The sequence below is a fragment of the Pogona vitticeps genome, chromosome 4 (genome assembly GCF_051106095.1).
Source record: "Pogona vitticeps strain Pit_001003342236 chromosome 4, PviZW2.1, whole genome shotgun sequence".
Classification (NCBI taxonomy): Eukaryota; Metazoa; Chordata; class Lepidosauria; order Squamata; family Agamidae; genus Pogona; species Pogona vitticeps.
In genome coordinates, this window is record NC_135786.1 from 2,148,659 (window position 1) to 2,172,464 (window position 23,806).

General features: G+C 49.3%; 1 protein-coding gene across 1 annotated transcript; it reads right to left on the bottom strand.

Moving 5' to 3' along the window:
- Window positions 1-2,709: 2,709 nt before the first annotated feature.
- Window positions 2,710-19,595, bottom strand: LOC110090905 (BPI fold-containing family B member 4). The gene is made up of 14 exons (XM_078393139.1): window positions 17,377-19,595; window positions 14,826-14,930; window positions 14,503-14,646; window positions 14,083-14,143; window positions 12,313-12,373; window positions 11,798-11,889; window positions 10,794-11,006; window positions 9,890-9,943; window positions 8,510-8,680; window positions 7,161-7,228; window positions 6,156-6,198; window positions 4,544-4,607; window positions 3,959-4,035; window positions 2,710-3,108 (listed from the first exon to the last, which is right to left on the bottom strand). Exons 1-14 carry the CDS (start codon window positions 17,919-17,921, stop codon window positions 3,085-3,087), a joined length of 1,722 nt encoding a protein of 573 aa, XP_078249265.1. The 5' UTR covers window positions 17,922-19,595; the 3' UTR covers window positions 2,710-3,084.
- Between the last annotated feature and the right edge of the window lie 4,211 nt (window positions 19,596-23,806).

Genomic DNA, 23,806 nt, shown 5'->3' on the forward strand with positions numbered 1-23,806 from the left:
AAGGAGAGCAAACAGAATTTACCAATCGATGTGTGTCTGCGTGTTTCCCCCCCCCCCCAATGGCCCCAGAACAATTGAGGTTTTCTCACCTGGACGACCCACAGAGAGGTCTTTCTGTCCCGCCCCCCCGGGGGGGGGCTTTGAATGGATCGGTAGCAGCAGGTTTTACCGTCCCATTCGCTCGGATTTTGCAATATATTAGCCTGCTTTGCCTGTGCTGCTTTCTGAAAAGCTTCATTATTGATTCATGTTGATGTATGCTGATTAAACGTTTTAATAAATATCTTGGCTCTTGCATTTGCTTCATGAGAAGCAATCTTAATTTCCCCCTTGCCTACTTAAGCCTCTATATCCATTTATTTATTTTATTCATATAAAATATTGATAGGTTGCCTTTCTCCTAAAGGATTCAAGGCCGCTCACAGTATTAAAAGAAACGAAGTTAAATGCAAATAATAAATTATTACAATATTAAAATATTGAAAATATTAAAAAGCAGTAAACAGTTATATTAAATACTGTACTTATATTAAGAGCAATATGATTAACACAAGTAAAACACTGACTAAAATAGTCCCTTTAAAAGCTCCCCTTGGCCAACCAGTCATTTAAAGGAAAGCCTGCCTGAAGAGAAAGGTCTTGACCTGCTTGCAGAAGGACAGCAAAGATGGAGCCAGCCTGACCTCCAGTGGCAGGGAGTTCCACAGTCTGGAGGCAACCACAGAGAAAGGCCTGCCTTGTGTCCCCACCGGTGAGGGTGGTGGGACTGAGAGAAAGGCCTCTCCTGATGATCCTAACACCCAAGCAGGCTCATGAAGGAAGATGCCCTCCTTTAGAGCAGTGGTCCCTAACCTTGGGCCTCCAGATGTTCTTGGACTTCAACTTAACTGACTTAACTGACTCCCAAAAGATCCCATCTTTGCAGCCCTGCTCAGCTCTTGCAAACTCAAAAGTTGTGGCTTCCTTTAGCAAGTCAATCTATCTCACGTCTGCTCTTCCTATTTTCCTGCTGCCTTTCCACCTTGCCTGGCATGATGGCCTTTTCCAGTGAGTCTTTCTCTCTTCTGTGATGTGCCCAAAATAGGGCAGCTCCAGCTTAGCTGTTATTTCTCCTCGACGGATTTCAGGCTCGATTTGTTTCGCCCTTCTAGCCATTTGTGACTCCACACCATAACCTCTAGGGATTCAGAGTCAAACCCCCGGCTTGAACTAATTTAATCTTAAACAAACGCCCTGTTCTAAAAGAGCTGTAACTCATCTTCGTTCCAACAGACAATTAATTTAAACAAACAAATTAAACAAGATGCAGACTCTTATCAAATTTCCCTCGTGCAGGCTCAAATATTTATTTTTAAAAAAACGCAACAGCATTTTTTATTTTTACTTTTTTTGAATGGAAAAGCCAACCTGTACTGAAAAATCGGATAGGGGAAGAGGGCCCTCTTCTGGCTGGTCTCAGGAATGGCAGTGTGGGTTTCTGAATCTGCGCAGCTGATTTTTCATTTCCGTTTACAGGACTGGGAGACGTGAGCACCTGGGAGAAAGCCATGGGAGGATTTGCTGGTGGTTTCACTCTGGTTCCCAGAAGCATAAGCAAGAGACAAAAGCGACAAGGTGAAGGCAAGCAGCCAAGAAGCCTCTAAAAGCTTCAGGGTTGACTTCCTATTTTACGGCCCCAGAGGAAGCAACAGGGAACCAGGGAGGTTTGCCGTTTGGTGTCATTCTGTCAAATGAGGTCCAATCAGAGATGGGGATGAACCAGAAAAACAGCTGTTTGTGATGGTTTGTGGTTTGTGGCTAACTACGAACTCCCTCGAATCACCAGCAAAATAAACCAGTTTGCAGGTTGTTTTTCTGTTTCATGCCAGTGTGGGCTGTGTGTGTGAGTGTGTGTGTGTGTGTGTGTGACTTGCTCCGGCCACCCCAGCCACCCTGGGTTCATGCTCAAAAGCAGCGTCCCCCACCTGGCAGGGAAGCTGGGCCTCTGGCTTCTGAGAATGGCACCCATGACATCTGCAGGACCAGGCAGGTGACGGGGCCGTGGGAAGACACCGGGGAGGGGGGGGATTCACTGTTTTGTTCCACTTTGGCAAAATGGGATCCCCCAACTGGGTTGTAAAATGAACCATGAACCAGCCCAATTCATTAGGTTATTATTATTATTTATTTATTTATTTGGTTCATGGTTCATTTCATGCTCATCCCTCCTTCTGACTCACCGTGGTCCTCGGAGAGATTTTGAGGGGCATTAAGAGGCTCTGAAGCACAGCTAAGCAGGGAGGTGGAAAAAAAAAGTTCCCCTGATATTTTTTCCCCTCTCACACGTGCTGGATCTCCAGGTGTGAGGAGGGGTTCCTCTCTTGCAGTCCCGCGAAAGCCCACGGCCACCCATCTGTTCTGAGAGACCGCTTCACTCCCCTGAAGACTAAGATGGGCTTGCCTTGCTCTAAGTGTTTTGGCTTGTTTCGTTGCCGCCCTGAGTGTTGTCTCCTGCTCCTTCCTCAGAGGGGCCGGGCCCTCCCAATGGCATGCCAAGGCACGGCACCTGGGGGTGTGTGTGTCGGGTCTGCCACGCCATCAGCGTTTCCTGTTGCCCACGACTCATCTTCCCAGAAGACATCCGAAGGGGCTTCTTCCTTGCCTCCCTCTTCCTCACTGCCAGCTGTTTTGTTTTGCAACTGAATCAAAGGACTCACATCACTCCAAATGCAGTGGGAAGCAAAAACTTTTATTAGGATGAGAAAGCAAAGAAAGGCGGGCTCGGTGTACCCCCCCTGCATGCGTCCAGACGCCGATTCCTGTGTGCACAGGTCTGCGCGCACCCAGCAGCTCGGAAGTGACAAAACGACAAAGAAGCATACAGAACCCCAAAGAATGAAGGGTGAGAAAGAAGCCCCATCATCCATCCACTTGTGCTCAAAATCAAGTTTGTGTTTGTTGGGAAGGAACAAGTTGAGATTTGAAGCCGTTTGATTTGGGGGGGGGGGAACCTGGAGGATCTTGGTTCGACCTGAGTCTTCCTCCCCGATGGAGTGTGTGTGTGTGTGTGTGTCTGTGTTTCACCTTACACCTCTCCTCCTCGACTCAAGCAGACAACACAAGCAAGTCCTGTGGGGACAGAAAGAACCAGGAAGGATTAAAACACACACAGATAGACACAAACTTCAGTCCCTATTGCTGTGACAATGGGGTTTCGTCTGGCCTTCCCTGTAAGTAAACTAACCGTCCCACCGGGCTGCTCGTCTTATGACTTCATCTGTCCAAAGCAGCATCTCTGAAAAAAGGGGACCTGGGAATGGAAGGCTAGGATGACCCTCCTTGCAGATTGAATCCCGACAGCTTTGCATCACCCCAGCACCCCTGGACATGAGGCCCCCCTAAAAGCTCACCGTTCCAGCTCCCCCAGATTGGCACTCTTAACCCTTCGGCTCTTCTAACCCTGCCTGATGTGTTTTGTCTACAGATGGAGGTGGTTCTGGAAAGCCGCTGGATCTTATATTTTCAACCACGAGGGCACAGTGAGAATTATTTTTGGGGATTTGTTTCCCTCCCAGCAACATTCAAGAGGGTCTTGAGAGCCACCAGAAAGCATCCAGGCCTCTGGAAGGGGCTGCACGGGACGCCTGCCGCCGCATCCTTCCTCCCCAATCAAGACTGTAACCAGATGTTAATCTCAGTGACTTGAACATCGGCCAGAATTTTCCTCCTTTGCACTCATTTTTCAGGGATTCCGCCCCCTTCCCCCCCCAGGAAGGAGCAAAGCTATATAGTGGTGTGTTAGCCTATTTCATGCACACGACAGCATCTGCCGCTACAGCACAGTGCGCCCGTCTTTGTCCATTAAAATAAGGCATCATTTTAAAGTCCCCCATCCCTTGATCTGAGCCAACCTCCGTCCCAGAGCGTGAAGGCTTGGCAAGGGCAGGTCTCCTGGCACGTCCGGATATTACACACTTACTTCAATGACATCAATGTCAGCGTTGTCGAAATCGATGCCCAGCAGCTTTGGCAGAGGGACCCCTCCACCCAACACACCTGCAATCAGAAGGAAGGCAGGCTTAGTTCTCTCGTCTCGAGAGTTCCCTGCGCCCCATGTTCTCTCCTCTCCCACCAAATTCTACAGAAGAGGAAAGCAACCTTTCCACAAACGCACGTGGACCAAGTCATGGATCTCAAGGGTGCGTGTGTGTGAGAGTGTGTGTGTAACACTGCAAACGGTGCCTGCTATATCCGCCCCACGCCAGGTCTCTTGGCCAGAGGTGCACCACTTTTCCAAATTGTGCAGCAGGCCCGTGCCTTTCAAATTGCGTTGGACTACAAATCCCATTGCCCCCAACTAGCCTGGCCCATGGCCAGTTAGAAGTGGTTGGAAATTCAGCCGGACATATCTGGGAAGGGAGATGTTGAAGGAAGCCACTGCGTGGTAGCCATCCTTGCCCAGATTGAAACTAAATGGGTCCTGCTCCAAACTGTCATGGGAGTTGACTTGGGGAATGAAAACAGAGGTCGGGGTAATAAAAGGAAGCATTTTGCACAGTCTTACTGTTCATGGCTGGTAGGAAAGCGACATCAAAAATCTTGCCGACCAGTGGCTCCATTAGGGAGACCTGCATGGATGAGAAAAATGGTTTAACGGTCTTCTCACAACCAAGATCTGGGGATGCGGGAGGGAGAGGGGAGAGCCCGGATCCGAACTTCACCTGCTTTTAAGGCTCTCTCCAGTCTCAAATGAGTGTGGGGCTTGCCAATCGCCCTTGACACGTTATTGCCCTTGGTGAATGGCAAAAATTGCTGTTTGGTGTAATGCTTCCCCAGGGACTAGACAAGCATTTATCTTTCTTGTCTCAGAGCCAGAGTTGCAAGAAGTGGTAACAGCGCTTCTTAATCTCGCTTGGTGCTTGTCAGGTCATACCCGAGGTTTCAGAAAGGATATAAAGCAAGCCATCGTATGTGACAAATTCACAATGAAATAAGCGGCACAAAATTGCGCAATAAATTTACAGGAAATACAGCCCATCAAAAAAGGTGCTGACATCAGAATGCCGTGTGCAAATGAGGCAAAGCAGAAGTTCAGAACACATGTGTGACAGGATCACAAAGGCTGAAATCCTGTCGCACTCCTACACAAAGGGCATAGGTTTCGGAGGTGAAATACCTCAAGTTAAGAAATCTCTGTGGATGGTATAGGTTTCACAATGAGTCGCGTGGCTTGCTGTACCCCAAATTAAAAAAATAATCTATGGAGACTTTTTTAACTTGAGGTAATTTGCCTTCCAAAGTGACACCTTTTACGTAGCAATGGAAGAGGATTTCAGCCAATGATTCACACACCAGAAAGTCAAGGTCAGCAGGAGTTTGCTCTTTTATTTTATTTTATTATTTTATCTATCTATCTATCTATCTATCTATCTATCTATCTGTCTGTCTGTCTGTCTGTCTGTCTGTCTGTCTGTCTGTCTGTCTGTCTGTCTGTCTATTTTTGCTTCCTGTTCGTATGAGGGGCACAGAGACATTTTAATATCTCTGCAAGAGATCGAGGAGCTTTGAGGCACTCTCAAGAAAAGAATGAGGATTATTACTATTATTACTATTTTGGGATACGCTAAGCAAAGTGGTGCAAATGACACAAATCATGAAATAATGTGAAGTGCTGCTTTGTTGCCCAGACTAGGGCCCTCAGAGGGGTTGTCTGGATCTTCTCAGACAATCAGGCAGGCCTTTTGCACTTGTCCTGTGTGTGTCTGTTTGTGTTTGTGCATGTGTGCGTCTGAAATGGAAAAGACAGCCATTTTGCATAGAGACAATTGCAGACATTAAAGAGAACTTTACAAGGGGGAAAAGGGGCACCTTTTCTCTCTCTCTCTCTCTGTCCTGGAGGTCAGGAACCTCACAGGACTGGACCGTTCCCCATCAGGGTCGCTCATGGGGTCAAGACAGCCAAACCCAAGACTTCCGCTAGCCTTCTACGCCTTCCTTTGGTGATTGGCCTCCTCTTGGCTCCCATCCCTCCTTCTTCCCTGGCTCTAGGGTGAGAGGGAGGACAGGGAGATAGCCTCATGTTCTGGCTTGGTTCAGAGATGAGGGGCCTCAATTCTGCAGGAAGACCCTCCAGTCCTTCCCACCCATCCCGGTGCTCAGCCAGGCCGCATTCTTACATCAAACTTCCCAAAGGTCGAAGAAGCCAGCGTGATGTGGGACCTGCGGGCGCAAGAAGAACAAACAAAATGGAGTCACACAGAACCCATCAGTCTGAAGACCATGTCCTTACCCTATCCTGGGGGCCCTCCTTGACCGCCCGTGAGGTCCCCTGAGTGCAGTCTGAGCAGAAGACGCAGCCCGGTGGCTGTTCCACAAGCTGGATCCCCATTCTGTCTCTCTGGCCCGAGACCTCTTGCCCCAGTTCTGTGGTAAAATGGGACTTTGGAGGCAGAAAGGCACACACACACCCAACGGCAAATCTCCACTGACTCTTCCATCTGCCCGGGTGCTCCAGCACCACATGAACGCAGTCCACCCCATCCAGACCTTTAGGTTTCCATATTCACGATTAAATCAAGCATTTGCTCAGTTTTAATCCAGGGAGACCCGGCATTCATCAAGAAGAGTCTGATGCGAAACTGTGGGATTTGCTAGTACCTCAAGAGGCAAGCAGGGTCTTCGGTCCCAGATGGCTTCAGAAGGAGAATTACAGTAGGTGTGCAGAGGCACCCACCTCCCTCTTGCGGGCTTTTCCTTGGGACTCCCACCTGAGCACTCCCGGTTCAGGAGGCTGGGCTAGATGGATGTTTGGCCTGGTCCAGAATGGCTCTTCTAACTTTATTACAGAACGTGATGCCTCGAAAGGTTCCTTTGCTTCCCACTAACTTAATTTTTCTCGGCTGCCTGAAGATTTTGGCCTGGCTGATATCTCTTGTGCTTGTGACTGACAGGCGCTCACACAGGTACACGTGTGTGTCCTTATATGTGTGTATGTGCGTGTGCGTGCAATTTGAAGGCATCATTGTTTTTAAATTTAGGCATGTGTGCTTTTTGCAGTAGAAATGATAAATGATTACATACAGAAGGGAGGAGGGGGGAGGAGGGAAGGGGATGCACTTCATCTTTCCAGCCTATTTGACTCCCTCTGGTGAACGCAAACTCCTAAGAGGCGCCCAACTTACTTCTCAAGGCTGACACTGATTTTCAGCTTGTTGTCGTCAACAGAAAACTTGGCCAACAAAGAGCTCTCCTAAAAGGAGAAATTGAGAAGTGGGTTACCTGGACTTTCCTGCAAAGGAGCATCTCCTCTGCCTCCCCTCGAGTCTCAGTCATGATTGGACCCACTAATTAGGACCCATGGACTACACAGCCTCCTGTGGTTTTTTTTCTGAAGCCTTGCACATGGTCGAGAGGGATTTTTCTGGACTGGGGTGATGATCTGTCTCTCCAGCGCTAACCAATGATTCCTTCCAGCCTTTGACATTCAAAGAGAGGCCCATGTCTCTCCAGTGAGTCTTCTCTCTACCCCTCTCTTTTGTCCATTGGGGGCAATTGTTTCTTGGTGTTGATCTGTTCAGTTAGTTGCTAGTACGTGTGCAGTAAAGAAAGCATTCAAGAAATTCAACAAAGTAATTCTTGAAATTCAAGCAAGCTGTGATTTCAAGAAACTAAATAAAAATGTTTTTTTATTCTTTCATCTTCAAATGTCTCAGAGTGTATGATTGAGAAGGTGCCAGTTAGTGAGAAAGGGGTGGACTGTCTGGAGAACTTGTAGCTATTTGTGAATCTTTGTACAGTACTTCTACTGTGTTATCAAAAGGAGAATTTTATCAGAAATTCAAAACTCTGCAACAGCCCCCTCATGCATCTAATAAGAATGCAGGGTCTCCTTGCGCCATGCCATACAAGGTGGAAGTAGAGGGGCCAGTTCCAAGAGGACTCTGCATTCTTATTAGATGCACGAGAGGGCTCTTACAGAGTTTTCCCTGTGTTAAAGAAATAGCAGCTGTATCTGTTAAACTATAAACACAGCAAAATTTCTCAGGTGGAGTCAAAGAAATAAACCTTTCATCCTGAAAAAAAGAGTTGTGGAGAATAAGTCCGGGGTCCAGTCTACCCGGATGTGCGGAGATGGTAGCGTGGCACCATCTTCATAAACCACATTGGGACGGCCAATCAAGAACAGGGCCGCCGTGCATTGACCAAAGCTTGCACAATCTCTTCCTGGAATTTATTACAAGAAGTGACCTTGATAGATGTCCTCCAATGGAAGTTGGCCACTGCATGTCTGATTTTATGTGCCCAGAACCTATGCCAATGGTAGGCACTGAGCTGGCACCGAGAAAGATGGCCAGGATGGGGGCCCGGCCGGGGGGGGGTGGAATCTCTGTCCAGCCAGATGGGAGAGGTAAAAGATTGGGCAGGATTTTCACAAACAGCTGGTCCGTCAAGGGAAAGAAAGCAATGGGAAGTTCTGGGACAACAGGAGGCTCTGTAACAGCAGCTGTTTCTGAGGATGATGAAGACTCACGATGTTTATGGTGAAGAGAAGCTGGTGGCGATCATCGGGCTTGGAGGCCAGGACTTCCGCGATCGCCGTGAGTTCAATCAGGCCCTTGTCCTTCTTCAGCTTCACCGTTGGCACCTCTGGGACTGACACCTTCAGCAGTAGAGGCCGGGGCTCTGGGAAAAGCTGGAATACCTGTGGGTCAACCCGGGAAAGAAGAGGGGGAGAGCCGCATCAGTCTCCATCCAGGACCTGCCGCTCCAAACAGAAGCAGCCTCTTGGGAATCACTGCTATGAACCCCTGACTCTACCCGAAGGAGGAACATTTCAGGAAGGGGAGGGAATGCCAGTGGCCAAACTTCACAGGGTCCCCGTTTGCATCCTATAAACCAGGAGCAGACAAAGGCCAGAAGTCCAGAACCACAGAAGCCCACATCTGGACACGGAGGGGAGGCAGCTGCTTATATGCATTCAACACACCTCCACTTATTTTTCTATTTTAAAAATCCCCTTTATGCTTTTTAGTAGGGGGGGGGGGAGAATTTCACCAGGGTTTTTAAAAAATCTCTTGTTTTAATTCCTTGTTTGACACCCAGATTATTCCCTTAAAAAAAAAAAGAGGTGATCAGAGGTTTATTTCTTTAAAATATTTTTACCTGGCCTTTCTCCTTAAAAGGGACCCATTCTTGAAAGACAATATTTAAAGCTGGAGACAATGAGTAGGCAATGGTGGTTTACATCATTAAAGCCAATGTTTAAAGCCAATAGTGAGTATAAACAGGCAGCTTACATCATTAGAAGACAATATTAAAGTTTTTAAAAAGTATATACAAGTATTAAAAAGGAACAAAAACCACTCTGAGATACAAGCAGTACTGAACACTTATTCAAAACAGTAATGATGCATAATAATCCATCTGAAAAATGTCACTCAGGTAGCCAGACCCTGAGGGAAGGCTTTCCTTAAGAGGAATTGTGCCCAGCTTTGGAAAAAGATCCTCACCTCATGAGCATCCAAAATATGGCAAATTCACTTCTAGGGAGAGGAAGGGGGTTATCTCTAGAGAGTCATATATGGGGTTATCTCTGGGGCGAAGAAGCCACCGTTAGGCTCCCAAGGGTGGCCAGCAGACCATAGTTACATTTTCTCTTCCTGTCGCCCTTTGGTGGCAGGAATAAGGAGAAGTACTGCCTGGACCTCAAAGCTTCATTCTTATTTTTAAAAATCGGAATTGGCTCTCCTGAAATACTCCACGATGCATTTGACAGGTTTTCTCATAGAATGCTGCTTGTATTCCCAAATTTGCTCGCTAGTTTTCATCACACCGAAGTGCCCTTTCAAAGTCAATTTGAACAGCAGCACATACTACAGTTTTAGGCATGGATGAAGCAACGTGGGCTCACCTCGGGAATGAGAGCTCCCAGCGTGGACGTGGTCAGCGGAGGAAGCTCAGGGAACTGGAAGAAGAAAAACAGACACATGCAAGAGATGTACGAGGGCATTCCAGTGCTCTGTTCTTTATTTGTTCTATGGGTCATCAAACCAGTTCCAATTTATGGTGAAATTTTTTTACCCTAAAACGTTAGCAGTTGCAGCTGTGTTTCCAAGGTGTATGAAATATTTAACTGCCACCAAATGAACACCTCCACCCACCCCATTGATTAACAGAGATTTGGGTCATGTCTTCTTATCCGCAATCTGACTCTTATTTGCTCAATACAGAGGGCTTCATCTGCACAATGGTTCCCCCAATTCGAACCCAGAGCTTGGTTTTGTTGATTTGGTCACTAACTCTTAGCCTGTCATCTGCAGGGATCCTGGGAAGTCTTTGGGTTGGAGTCAGAGTCTTTGGTACCAACCCCAAGTCCAGGTCCCTATTAAAAAAAAACTCCCCCCACAAAAAAGAGGGAGGGATGGGTGTTATCTGAGTCAAAAGTTGAGTTTGAGTCATTGGAAAACAAAACACACCATGAGTTGAGTTAGTGGTGCGATTGAAGTCCAACTTGACCGTGTTTCCTGCAACTCAAGTTCTCCATTCCTGGTAACTTGACTCAAAGGGAGAGCTTTTCAGCATAGACAGAGGGCTTTTCCTTTCGACTGGAGAACAACAGTTAAGAGACTGTAGTTTTGGGATGAAGTGAAGATAGTCGCTTCCATTTTAGAAGGGAAGTCTGGTGGGCAGGGGACCTTCTCTGTTTGGAAATCAAGGCTGTTAGTGCCAAAAATCGTAGATCCCCCCCCCACTTCTATTCGTTCTGGCTCAGAGGTGACAAGGGCACCAGAGAAGAGCTTACTTCCCCAACTCACCATCCCATATGAGATGACAATGTCCAGAGCACCATCTTTCTGCAGGACAGCGACGACTGACCGGAGGAAGTTCACAGAGAGTCCCATCTGGGAGATGCTCTTTTCGGCCATCGGGGGCAAGGGAGGGACGGGCACTCTTGCTGGGAGGGGGACAACCTCCGGCTTGCCTAGCGGATAGTCAAGGAGGGGACCGGCCACTTGCCCAACGATCGCCTAGAAGAAGGAAGGGAGATGGCTTTTGCAGGACCCAACAGTTTTCCCATAATCAGCAGGGTGTGGGACAAGAGGACCCTTGGGGTCCCTTCCAACTGTACAGTTCAACCATTTTCAAAACTCCAATAAATGTTCGGCAGGAAGTTGACATTCAGCCATGTGCTTGAGCCTAGTCAAGAAAGGATTTGGGGCCGAGGGTGGATCTGATAAAGAATGGAAGTATCACTGATCTCATCCTTCTGAAGATGGGGAGTGGGGGAGGTTATCAGTTAGGACTAACAGAACACAATGCACCTGAGCTCAGACGGAGAGTAGAGAGTTGTGGATTAAGCACATCCTCATCAAGGGTAAGGATATGTCACTGGAGACACTGGCACATCACAACAACAACAGCAGCAAAGGTCATGTGCCACTTTGCGCAGTCAAGCGCTTTCTCTTGTGATGCTCTTTTTAGAGGAGCTCAGTTCAAGTTCTGCTCCCATGCTACAATGTAATAATATGCAATATATAATCGTAGAACTACACAGCTGGAAGGGACCCTCTGGATCATCAAAGTCCAGCCCCTGTCAAGGAGGCACAGAGGGGGGAATCAAACTCCCAACCTCTGGTTCTGCAGCCAAAGACCTCAACCCCTGAGCTATCCAGACGTTCCAGTCATGGTGGAGGCTGGCTCAGATGATTCAAAGACAGCAATGCCAATTTCCTGCTCCTCATTTGTTCAGACAGTCAATGCTGCTGCAGGAGGCACGGCACAGTGCCATCAAATCCCATCACCACCAAAATGGACTTACATTCAGGTCAATCTCTAGAAACTGGCCTGTGACCAGTGGAAGGCTGGAGACTGTGTACTGGATGCTTCCCAGTAGACCCAGAGGAACCAGAGCTATAGGGAAAGGAGAGAAGAAGAGGGGACATCCGGAATGTTTTTCACCGCTCTGTAAATGGCTATCTTTTCAAGCTCTCTTGGCTGAGCCGCAGACCCAGGGAGTGAGTGCCAAGGAACTGGAAACCATTGGACCTCAGCTGAAATCCATTAGCCACAAGTTCTCCTAATCAATAGGTTGTCTAGTTATAATGCATCACAATGCATTGTTGGTGCATATTTAGCACAGCCTTCTGTCTTTTTGATGGGGCAATTTGTTGCCTCCTCATCCTCATTTATATGTTTATTTTAGTGATGCTGCCCTACTGCTTTCTTATTCCACCCGTTCACACTATCCCCTCTATTCCTTAATGTTCCACCATGGAGGGAAACAAGAAGGAGTTTTCAAAGAAGAGGAAGACAGAACCAGGGTCAAAAACTTACAGTTCACAAGGCCGAGTTCATCATTGACAAGACCCAGGACAACGTCTAGGACAGGACAAAGCTGGAAGAGGTGTGAAAAATAAACACATATTCAAAATAACAAAAGCAATTGTGCTAGCAGCCATTCCTTTTCTCTCTGTTATCAGGTCAGGAAATCTGATGCCCAAGCATCATCCTAAGAGGCCTGTAGCCCTTGATACTGTAGACTGATGTTAAACTTTTATTTTTGAAAAACATACATATTTTTTTCGGGCTGTTTTTCTACATTCCCTTAATTATAACTCCCTATATATTCAAAAATTCACATCTTGACACCATGTCCTTTAACCTTCATCAAAGTTAATTTAAGGGAAATTTTCTGGCCTCCATATCCAAACACAGTTACACACAGTTCTTAAGGGCATCGGTCAAGTGTACAAGTTCCCAATGACTTCAGCGGAGATTTGGCCTAGAACATGCATAGCGGGCAGAGCTCGCTCTACCAGAATAACAGAGGGCCAAAGCTTAATTTCAAACCCTTTAGTTGCAGATGGATATGGAGTTCTCAGACACGGTGGATATTCTTAACTCTTCCTATGACTGGAAATCACTCTCAAGACTGTTTGCAAATTGTAATTTTGGCCCCGGGTCAGAAATAATTTAACATCACTGGTTTAGGACTTTAGGAAAGACAATCCCAACCTGACTATGTAGATGTACAACACTTAGTGTGGGTACTTTGGTAACAACCTTTTTATAATGTAGTATACTCAATTGTGTTCTAATAATATATATTTTTAAAAATTATATTTTATTGCATTAAAATATAATAAAATACTAAAAAAGAGAATGTTTTTAATTGCATTCTAAAAATGTAGGAGCTTATAACCTAATAAGGTACAATCAAAAAGGAGAGAATACCTTTCTAAAAGACATCACTAAAAAGTAAGAAAGCATTATAACTTTGAGTAATCTTTAGGGTAATCTTTAACTCTTAAGCATATTATAGAAATATAGAATAACTGAGTTGGAAGGGGCCTATAAGGCCATCAAGTACACCTCCCCTTGCTCAATGCAGGAATATTATAGCAGTGACACACAGAGAAAATTACTCTAAGTGCTCACCCAGCCAAACCAATTTGAATCTAACAAGTGTGTTGCTTATATACTGCCCATAGTGCTTCAAGCACTCTCTGGGCAGTTTACAAGTTAATTCTGCCGGCTTCACATTGCCCCCCTGCCCAGCAAGCTGGGTACTCATTTTACTGACCTCAGAAGGATAGAAGGCTGAGTCAACCTTGAGCCGGCTACCTGGGATTGAACCATGGGTCGTGAGCACAGTTTTAGCTGCAGTACAGCGGTTTAACCACTGCACCATGAGGCTCTTCCGTCACTTCCAACCTGCAGAGCACTTTTGGTGAAGTTAATCCTCCAAAGGTGGACATGGGAGCTGCAGCCCAGAGGGAGACACTAGAAGGCTTGGAATGCCCTGCTTACCTCTTCCCATTGAATCTATGGAGGAAAATCCATGTTGTCCTCATCTGCTGTTGTTGTCATTGCTACATTATGCTACGTATAGACTTTAGGAAGAGACTCCCTTCCTGCTCTACATGGGTGCATTGAGCAGGACTTGATGGCCCTATAGGTGCCTTCCAACTCAATTATTCTATTTTTCCATGATTCTATGATGTGTGTTATGAAGTGGGAGGAGACCTTTCTGTGTCCTGGTGCTGTTTATTTCCTTTCTTGAACCCCCACCCTATAACCTGGATCAAAGTTGCCAACACTTACCAGATCAGGAAGAAGTCTGTTGAGAACACGTGCTAATAAATTATCCACAATGGGGAGTAAGCTGAGAAGGAAAGGAAAAGACAAGAATTACCAACAAGCTGAAGGAGGAGAGACTCTGGGTGACCAGCAGAATCTATTAAATGGCTCTCCAAATAGAGGAAATGTTGGCCAAGAACTTGGATGAGGCCTCCGAATTTTGCTTGCTGATGGGGCCGGGTGGCCTTTAGGAAGTTGCTGCTTTGAACTGTAACTCCCAGAATCCTCCAGGCTCAGGATGATGGGAACTGCAGTCTTTACAAGTCACATTTCTAAGATGTGCAGTGGCCACACCAGCAAGATAGCAACATAACCCACTATCTCTGTGGATCTTCAAATACGTAAGTAGAACTTTTTGAGTATACATCGTTGGATGAGGCTCACCCTCTCAGGAGTCTAATTTTAATGCCTCCAAGGAGAGTGTCGCAGTGATCAATCACGAGCTTGGGGTAGCTGGCACCGTCCATCGTCAGCCGGACAATGGCCGTGATGTTCACCTCCACCGCGATGTCCAGCAATCCGAGGAGGCTGCATCGGAAGGGAAAGGAATGGCCTGGTGAAGCTTTTCTCACCAAGCTTTCAAGCTGGATTTGTGCTCCGTCACTTACACCCTGCAGAGCCCTTTCAGTGAAGTTAATCCTCCCAAGGTGGATGTGGGAGCTGCAGCCCATAGGGAGGCACCAGAAGGCTCGGAATGCCCTGCTTACCTCTTCCCATTGAGTGCTACCCTGGTGTATAAATCCAGGTGAATCCCAATGCCAGGTAAGAGCTTCAGGTTTATCTTGGGAAGAGTCAGCTCCACAATTCGCAACCTGCAAGAAAGAAGCAGGAAATGAGTCCCTAAAGGGAATACTCCCTCTTTCTAGGAACAAGAAGCAACAACGACAACCTAGACATGGACCCCTGCAGGGTGTAGATCAGGAGGGTGAGGCAGAAATATTTTGATTGCTACTGAAGGGCCTCTGACAGCCCACTCTTCTCTGTGTAGGCCAACGGTGAGCTCTGTATCTGGGTCACAGAAGAAAGTGAAAGCCGCTTTTATATAGGTCTGGGTAAATGCAGACATTTAGATTCCTGCCTTGAGCAGGGAGTTGGACTCAGTGGCCTTAGAGACCCCCTTCCAAATCCATTTTTCTATGATTCTATGGCTACATATTATTTTACCCAGGCTTTGTGCTCTGGAGAGGACACTCCAGCTTCGTATACAGGGTCGAATAGATGCTGTTCCAAGTCCTTCATACAGAGCACGTTACCATAGTCTCTCGAGACTGAAGGATGCATATGAATAATTATTATTAATTATTATTAATTATCATTATTATTAATTACTACTACAACCACCACCACCACCACCACCACCACCACCACCACTACCACTACTACCACTACTACTACTACTACTACTACTACTACTACTACTACTACTACTAGTAGTAGTAGTAGTAGTAGTAGTAGTAGTAGTAGTAGTAGTAGTAGTAGTAGTAGTAGTAGTAGTAGTAGTTACCAGGAAAAAAAGTGACAAAGGAATGAGAATCCATCTCTAAAATGCCAACCCAGCAGTGGTGAATGCCTTTGCTGGACCACTAAAAGAGTGTCACGAAAATATCACAGACAGCCTGGACCAGGAAAGATATTATTTGGGGAGTGCAGCACTTAACACAAGATAACGCAGTTCCTGCCCATGTGCCACGGCTGACCGACCAGGCCACTTCAAGACCCTTCCCCTTTCCCACCCCCTCAGCCCCACGGAGAAGAGGCAGGGCTGTTCCTTTTATCATCAGAGACAGGTCCCTTCCATAACCCTAAAAAGTAAAGTACCCTGAGGGAGCAGCCAATCCTACTAGCTTCGAGACTGTCCCCTAAGGCTGTTCCATGAAGACTCATGGGCCCAGAAGACTCCTGCAACTCCTCATGGTGTGTGCCATTTAGATTAGGCATCCTTCAGTCTTGAGAGACTATGGTCACGTGCTCTGAATGGAGAACTTGGAACAGCATCTAGTGTGGCTGAGGAGGCCAATTCCAGAGTGACCATCTCTTCCACAAATACAATCTGTCCCCTGTCCAGCTCCCTGATTTTGCTGCTTTCGGGATAGCCTCTTGGCCTTGGCCTCTTCAAATTGGGAGAGGCCGTGATGTACCGCCTGCCACCAGGCTGAACGATCAGATGTCAGAGTTTCCCATCTGTTGAGGTCTATTCCTAAGGCCTTCAGATCCCGCTGGCAGATCTCCTTGTATCGCAGCTGGGATCTCCCTCTGGGGCGAATTCCCTGCAACCATACAGGAGATCTTTCGGAATCTGACCATCAGCCATTCCCAAGACATGCCCGAGCCAACGTAGATGTTGCTGTTTCAGTAATGTGTAGCTGTTTCAGTAATGTATACGTGTGCCATTAAGGTCTCCTGATACGTGGATGAGGTTAAGCTTGGCATCCTGGCTGAGCACTACCTCAGCAAAGGAAGCCCCTTGCGGTCGATGCGTAGGGGTGGGGCATTCTTTCCATACAGGGATGACTATCCCTGCCCTTCACAGGTCTGAAATGTTTATAGCAGACTAATATAAGACGAGATTCAAAAGAGCCTCCCCTGGTCATATCCTGTGATGGTGCTTGGTGCTCAGGGCCTGCTCCGTCCCTTCATAGATTCAACACTTTGTTAAGGACAATGTCCATTGTCCTTGAAAGTCGCTTTGCAGGCTACTCACCTAAATCGGAGCCTGCAGACCAGTGGTTCCCAAACTTTTTCAAGTTGCAACCCCCTTTTTATGATAGCCAAGTTACCCGTGACCCCTGCCCCCAGCATGTTTGCATAAAAAGCCATTTCTAATGGGGTCATATCATTCCCCTTCTCAGAAAGTAGAGGCTTCTTTCTCCCCCTATATATGTTTCTCATACATGCACATACATTATCTTTATATGCAGACAGGGGCCTCTTCACATGCTCAGGAACCTGGTCTTTGCTGGGCTTCAGACCAGGGAGATATATAGGAGCAAGATCCGAGGTCTAAACCAGGGGAGTGTAACTCAGGGGTGAAAGCCGTCCTTCTGTGGTCATGGACTGTAAATGCCCATGAAATGGAGTCCATGGCAGGTCTGCGTGCATGTTGCATTACTTCTTCCACATGCTTGGCCTTGTCTGGTATTGCGTGGTTTAATGACCATCTCCCAAGGTCTGTTTTGCTGTAAGATCCCTTTTCAATGCTTGGGTTTTTGCATAGATCACGGGTTGGCGCAAGGACGGAGCCCTTCTGTGTTTCCTTACCCTGTGAGGCCCTGGACCGTGCTGAGTAGTCCTCCTTCCCCAAGGATGCCAAGGATGCCTCCTCCTCCAAGTAGACCTCCATTGCCCAGCAAGCCTCCGTTGCCAAGGAGACCGCCACCGCCACCAAGAATTCCTGCAACGCCAAGCAAACCTCCATCACCCAGCAGACCTCCTGGACCCAGCAAGCCTCCAGCACCGGGGCCGCCACCACGGCCACCACCACCACCAGCACCTGGAGGGGAAGAGCCAGCCTGCCCCACACCGTAAGCGCCACCAGCGCCTCCTCTTCGGTCTCCTCCTCCACCCAGCAGACCTCCTGTGGCTCCCCCAAGAAGCCCTCCACTGCCGAGCAAGCCTCCTGTCAACCCGCCGAGAAGTCCTCCACCGCCTCCCCCAAGTAAGCCACCAGTAACACCTCCCAGGAGGCCTCCACTGCCGCCACCACCACCGCCAAGGAGGCCTCCGAGAAGACCACCGTCACCACCACCTCCGTTGCCAAGGGGAAGTTCTCTCATGGCGCCTTGGAGGGCATTGCTCTGGGCCATCGAACTGGCGACAGCTGCAAAAAGAAATCAGAAGAAAGGCACATCTATTGAGCATAGAGAGAAGGTGCTTTTCCTGGTGAGTCTCTGGCAGAACTCTTCTGTAAACGGCCTGCCAGCTCACAGGCTGGCTGCTTTGGTCCATAAATGCAAACTCAATATTGGGAGAGACATGGGAATGCTGCCAATGCTTTGGCTCTCTTTCTGGTGTTCCTCACAACCTCGGCTTTAAGAAGACAAGTGCCCTAAACAAGCAGATACAAAATTATTCTGCACTGCCCTATCAGACGGAAGGTCATAGGAGCCTCCAGGTGAGACGGCAGGACATGCTGGCGTGAAGCCAGGACAGAGGAAGTGATACGAACAGTGACCTTGGGCAAATGCATTCCCAGGTTAAAAGAGAGATTGCTAATCAGATATAGATAAAGACCTTCTGCTCGGGCCGCCCTCCTGCCCAGGACAGAGAAATGAAGAGCATCTTTCAATTCTTGAGGTCAAAATAGGCCAGGCTACTCTTGTCCACTTCACTACTGGCCAAGGGTCAGTGACTAATTTTGGAATCTGAGACAGACTATCCCGTAAGTCCCTCTCCTAAGGAGTGAACAGAAACAGCCAATGGTCTCCATTCCATGATACCTGAAGTTAGGCCACTGGGACAGCTGCCTCATGGCAGGGCCAGCCCTGCCTTCCTCCAAGGCAGACCCTCAACTGTCTAGTCTAGTGCTATGTACGCAGAAAAACAGCTGCAGTCCAAGGCCTGCCCCTTTTCTACAAAAAACAGAGGCACACTCTCAACTGAGCTGTTCCAGAGCCAGAGTGTCAACAGCAGTAGGGTGAGCATACTCTGAAGAACCTATGCAAGATATTAATTGGCTGGATAGCCCAGCAAGAAGGAGTAGGGGCTAGGCCAGCTTCCCCACCCCCCAATCTTTGCATGCTTCAACTCACCATTGTGCAAAACATCCTTTTTGATTCTGACCACAGCATCTGTTGGTTGGAGGACCTGGCTCTGTGACGGGGGCAGCAAAACACCAAAGAACAGGATGCACCACACTGCTAACATCTTGGTCGGATCCACACCTGCCGAGATGGGACCCACGTCTTACCAGCAGAAGACTTTGTCCAGGAAACAGGAAAGTGGGGGAGGAAAGAAGGGAGGGAGGCCAGAGTCAAAGACATCACAAAAAGGATTGGTAATGAAAGAAAAGAAAATCGTGATCCAGAGCGCTCTGAGAAAGGTGCTGAGCTGGGCCTGTTTTACCTGAGTGTTGCCAGCTGGGACCAAAGGGAAACAGTGATGTTTGGCCTTATCTCTGTTGATCAGTAAGAGCGCTTGGAGGCCTCCATAGGCTCCTGGCTCCCAACTTCTTCTGGCTCAAGTGGCAACCACCATTTATATCAGTGGCAAACGGTGGGAGGACCAGAACACAGCGCCAGAGACACTGAGATAATGGGCTTAAGAGCTGTCAGGGTGGGGTGGTTTTTAAGTAGGAGGCTTCCCGTATTTCTGATAAGCAATTATTTGTCAACCTGGTGTTAAGGGAGAGGCATCAAATGTACTTTGGTTTGCAGAAAGCTGATATGTCCTTCTTTGCTCTTAGCAGGAAGGATGGGGCAAGGGGAAAAAAACCTCCCACCCAGTAAATATCCTTTTCAGAAGGCTCCGGTCCAGCCACCTCTTCCTGCTAGGAACAACACCTTCGAGGAGGTGCCAAGAGACCGCTGGTGATGGGGATGAGGAACTTTGTGCCAAAACCCAGAGTCTTCACCATCTTGATGTTCAGGGCTGAGCTGCCATATCGCTCCTCGCCAACAGTGCCTGGAAGTCCACAAGGTGATGCAGAGGATTGGCCACTTTCCCAAGAGCAAGAAGAAAACTTGGAGGGGGGGGGAAACGTGCCCGCCATGCCTTCTGGCCTTTTGATGCACTTCATGTCAAATAAGTGGATGTAGCGCTTAATGGATCATGAAGGATGATTACTGGTTGCCTGCAACCTAGGTAAAGGTAAAGGTTCCCCTTGACAATTTTTGTCCAGTCGTGTCCGACTCTAGGGGGCGGTGCTCATCCCCGTTTCCAAGCCATAGAGCCAGCGTTTTGTCCGAAGACAATCTTCCGTGGTCACATGGCCAGTGCGACTTAGACACGGAACGCTGTTACCTTCCCACCGAGGTGGTCCCTATCTATCTACTTGCATTTGTATGCTTTCAAACCGCTAGATTGGCGGGAGCTGGGACAAGCGACGGGAGCTCACTCCATCACGTGGATTCGATCTTACGACTGCTGGTCTTCTGACCCTGCAGCACAGGCTTCTGCGGTTTAGCCCACAGCAGCACCACGTCCCTTAAACCTACAGCCATTGAAAAAGTCTATCATTCAGCTGGCTTTGCCCCTCCAGATGTATGTTGAGAAGTTCTAGCAAATAATGAATGAAATAAGGTAACATAGCACCAAACCCATCCAAACCTTTAGACGATGACTCAAATCAAGCTTTCTGCAAACATCTCAGCCTCTAAATATGGAACCAGGAAAGGCTAGGTTGAACCTATGGAGAGCAAAAAAACAACACATTTCACTGTACGGAAGAACGCTGAACAGTGACTCCCACCGGGAAAAGACTCCATCCGGAGCAGCTGGAATTCACTCAATAGACTTCCAGCGTGCCTGCGTGAGGAGGAAGCCAGGGACCATCGGCCGGCCACAGCCACTGGGTGAGAGGCAGTGGACTGTGGTTGGGCCCCTGCTGGATGCCAGCCCTCTTTTCCAGCAGAGCTGCTCGGCCCCCTCTGTGTCTGCAGGACCAGGTCCTGCTGCTCCGGCTGCCTCATCCCCTTTGAACATCAGCCACCTGGCCGAGGGAGAGAGAGAGCTCTTAGCCAGAGCTGCTTTTGGGACCTGAGCAGACCAGCGTGCCTGCGTGAGGAGGAAGCCAGGGACCATCGGCCGGCCACAGCCACTGGGTGAGAGGCGGTGGACTGTGGTTGGGCCCTGCTGGATGCCAGCCCTCTTTTCCAGCAGAGCTGCTCGGCCCCCTCTGTGTCTGCAGGACCAGGTCCTGCTGCTCCGGCTGCCTCATCCCCTTTGAACATCAGCCACCTGGCCGAGGGAGAGAGAGAGCTCTTAGCCAGAGCTGCTTTTGGGACCTGAGCAGACCAGCGTGCCTGCGTGAGGAGGAAGCCAGGGACCATCGGCCGGCCACAGCCACTGGGTGAGAGGCAGTGGACTGTGGTTGGGCCCCTGCTGGATGCCAGCCCTCTTTTCCAGCAGAGCTGCTCGGCCCCCTCTGTGTCTGCAGGACCAGGTCCTGCTGCTCCGGCTGCCTCATCCCCTTTGAACATCAGCCACCTGGCCGAGGGAGAGAGAGAGCTCTTAGCCAGAGCTGCTTTTGGGACCTGAGCAGACCAGCGTGCCTGCGTGAGGAGGAAGCCAGGGACCATCGGCCGGCCACAGCCACTGGGTGAGAGGCGGTGGACTGTGGTTGGGCCCCTGCTGGATGCCAGCCCTCTTTTCCAGCAGAGCTGCTCGGCCCCCTCTGTGTCTGCAGGACCAGGTCCTGCTGCTCCGGCTGCCTCATCCCCTTTGAACATCAGCCACCTGGCCGAGGGAGAGAGAGAGCTCTTAGCCAGAGCTGCTTTTGGGACCTGAGCAGACCAGCGTGCCTGCGTGAGGAGGAAGCCAGGGACCATCGGCCGGCCACAGCCACTGGGTTGAGAGGCAGTGGACTGTGGTTGGGCCCCTGCTGGATGCCAGCCCTCTTTTCCAGAAGAGCTGCTCGGCCCCCTCTGTGTCTGCAGGACCAGGTCCTGCTGCTCCGGCTGCCTCATCCCCTTTGAACATCAGCCACCTGGCCGAGGGAGAGAGAGAGCTCTTAGCCAGAGCTGCTTTTGGGACCTGAGCAGACCAGCGTGCCTGCGTGAGGAGGAAGCCAGGGACCATCGGCCGGCCACAGCCACTGGGTGAGAGGCAGTGGACTGTGGTTGGGCCCCTGCTGGATGCCAGCCCTCTTTTCCAGCAGAGCTGCTCGGCCCCCTCTGTGTCTGCAGGACCAGGTCCTGCTGCTCCGGCTGCCTCATCCCCTTTGAACATCAGCCACCTGGCCGAGGGAGAGAGAGAGCTCTTAGCCAGAGCTGCTTTTGGGACCTGAGCAGACCAGTGTGCCTGCATGAGGAGGAAGCCAGGGACCATCGGCCGGCCACAGCCACTGGGTGAGAGGCAGTGGACTGTGGTTGGGCCCCTGCTGGATGCCAGCCCTCTTTTCCAGAAGAGCTGCTCGGCCCCCTCTGTGTCTGCAGGACCAGGTCCTGCTGCTCTGGCTGCCTCATTCCTCTCAACATGAGCCACATGACTTGGTGGGGGGGAGAGAAGGGGCTTTAGAAATGTTTTATTTTATATATGTTTTAAATGTTTTTTAAATTGTTCTTAATTGCCATCAATTAAGAAGAGACCCACAGCGGATCTAATGGAACAGGAAGGGGGGAGGGCGTTGGAGGGGGCAGCCATTGAGGTGGTGCTGGGTAGGGGAAGGAATGGCGGTGGGGGTAGAACATGCCCGCGTAGGAGAAGAGAGGTTAGATATCTTACATCTATCCCCTCTTCTAGTCCTACTCCCAACCAGATGGTATCCGGTGACCATATCAGCAAACCCTCGAGCCACACGGTGCTGTTGATGAACGCCAGGTCAGTACAAAATAAAACTGCCCTCATCCATGATGTAATTCTGGATGAGGGGGCTGACCTGGCGTGCATTACTGAGACCTGGGTGGGAGAGGAGGGTGGTGTTCCCCTCTCCCAGCTGTGTCCACCTGGGTACTCGGTCCAGCACCAAGGTCGCTCGGAGGGTCGGGGAGGGGGAGTTGCTATAGTCTATAGGAGTTCTATCTCCTTGACCAGGCTTCCTATCCCTTTGAGAGGAGGTCTCGAGGGCCTGTATTGTGTGTTGGGCTCGCGAGACAGGTTAGGGATTCTGTTGGTGTACCGCCCACCCTGCTGCGTACCAACAGTCTCCCTGCCTGAGCTGACGGAGGTAGTCTCGGACCTGGTGTTGAGGACTCCCAGGCTGTTGGTGCTGGGGGACTTCAACATTCACGCCGAGGCTCCCTTGACTGGGGCAGCTCAGGACTTCATGGCCACCATGACAACCATGGGGCTGTCTCAATGTGTCATCAGCCCAACGCATGAGAAGGGCCATACCTTGGACCTGGTTTTCTCAACGGGACTGGAAGATGGTGGTTTGGATGTGGAGGGGTTGGTTGTGACCCCATTGTCATGGTCAGACCACTTCCTGGTCAAGTTTAGTCTATTAGCTTCTTCTTCCCTCTGCAAGGGTGGGGGATCTATTAAGATGATCCGCCCTCGGAGACTAATGGATCCAGATGGATTCCTGAATGCTCTGGGGGATTATCCGTCTGATATGGTCGGCGCTCCTGTCGAAGCTCAGGTCACCCTATGGAATAAGGAGATGACCCGGGCTGTTGACACGATTGCGCCTAAGCGCCCTCTCCCTGCTCGCCGAGCCCAGACAGCCCCTTGGTATACTTCTGAACTGCGGGCGATGAAGCGAGAGGGGAGATGGCTGGAGCGCAGGTGGAGGAAATCTCGCTGGGAGTCCGACCGAACACGACTTAGAGCCCATTATCGGGCCTATTTCGTGGCAATACGGCTGGCGAAACGGCAATATTTCTCCAGCCGTATTGCTTCCTCAGAATGTCGCCCAGCCGAGCTGTTTCGGGTGGTCCAGGATCTTCTTCAACCGGGAAATCCGGTGGAGGTCCTGGACTGCTCATCAGCTCGCTGTGATGAGTTTGCCATCCATTTTGAGGAAAAAATCGCTCAGATTCGCAGTGGGTTGGACTCCACAGTTACTGCAGAATCAGAGGATGTGTCCAGCGCA

Bases quoted from the DNA above. Each gene is read 5' to 3' on its own strand.
- LOC110090905 (XM_078393139.1), bottom strand. From the start codon at position 17,921: ATGGCCCAGAGCAATGCCCTCCAAGGCGCCATGAGAGAACTTCCCCTT. The intron at 11,890-12,312 runs GTAAGTTTTTGA...CTTTCCCTATAG, and splicing joins TGAACTCGGCCTTGTGAACT to CTCTGGTTCCTCTGGGTCTA. The intron at 6,199-7,160 runs GTAAGTTGGGCG...TTGCGCCCGCAG, and splicing joins ATCAGTGTCAGCCTTGAGAA to GTCCCACATCACGCTGGCTT.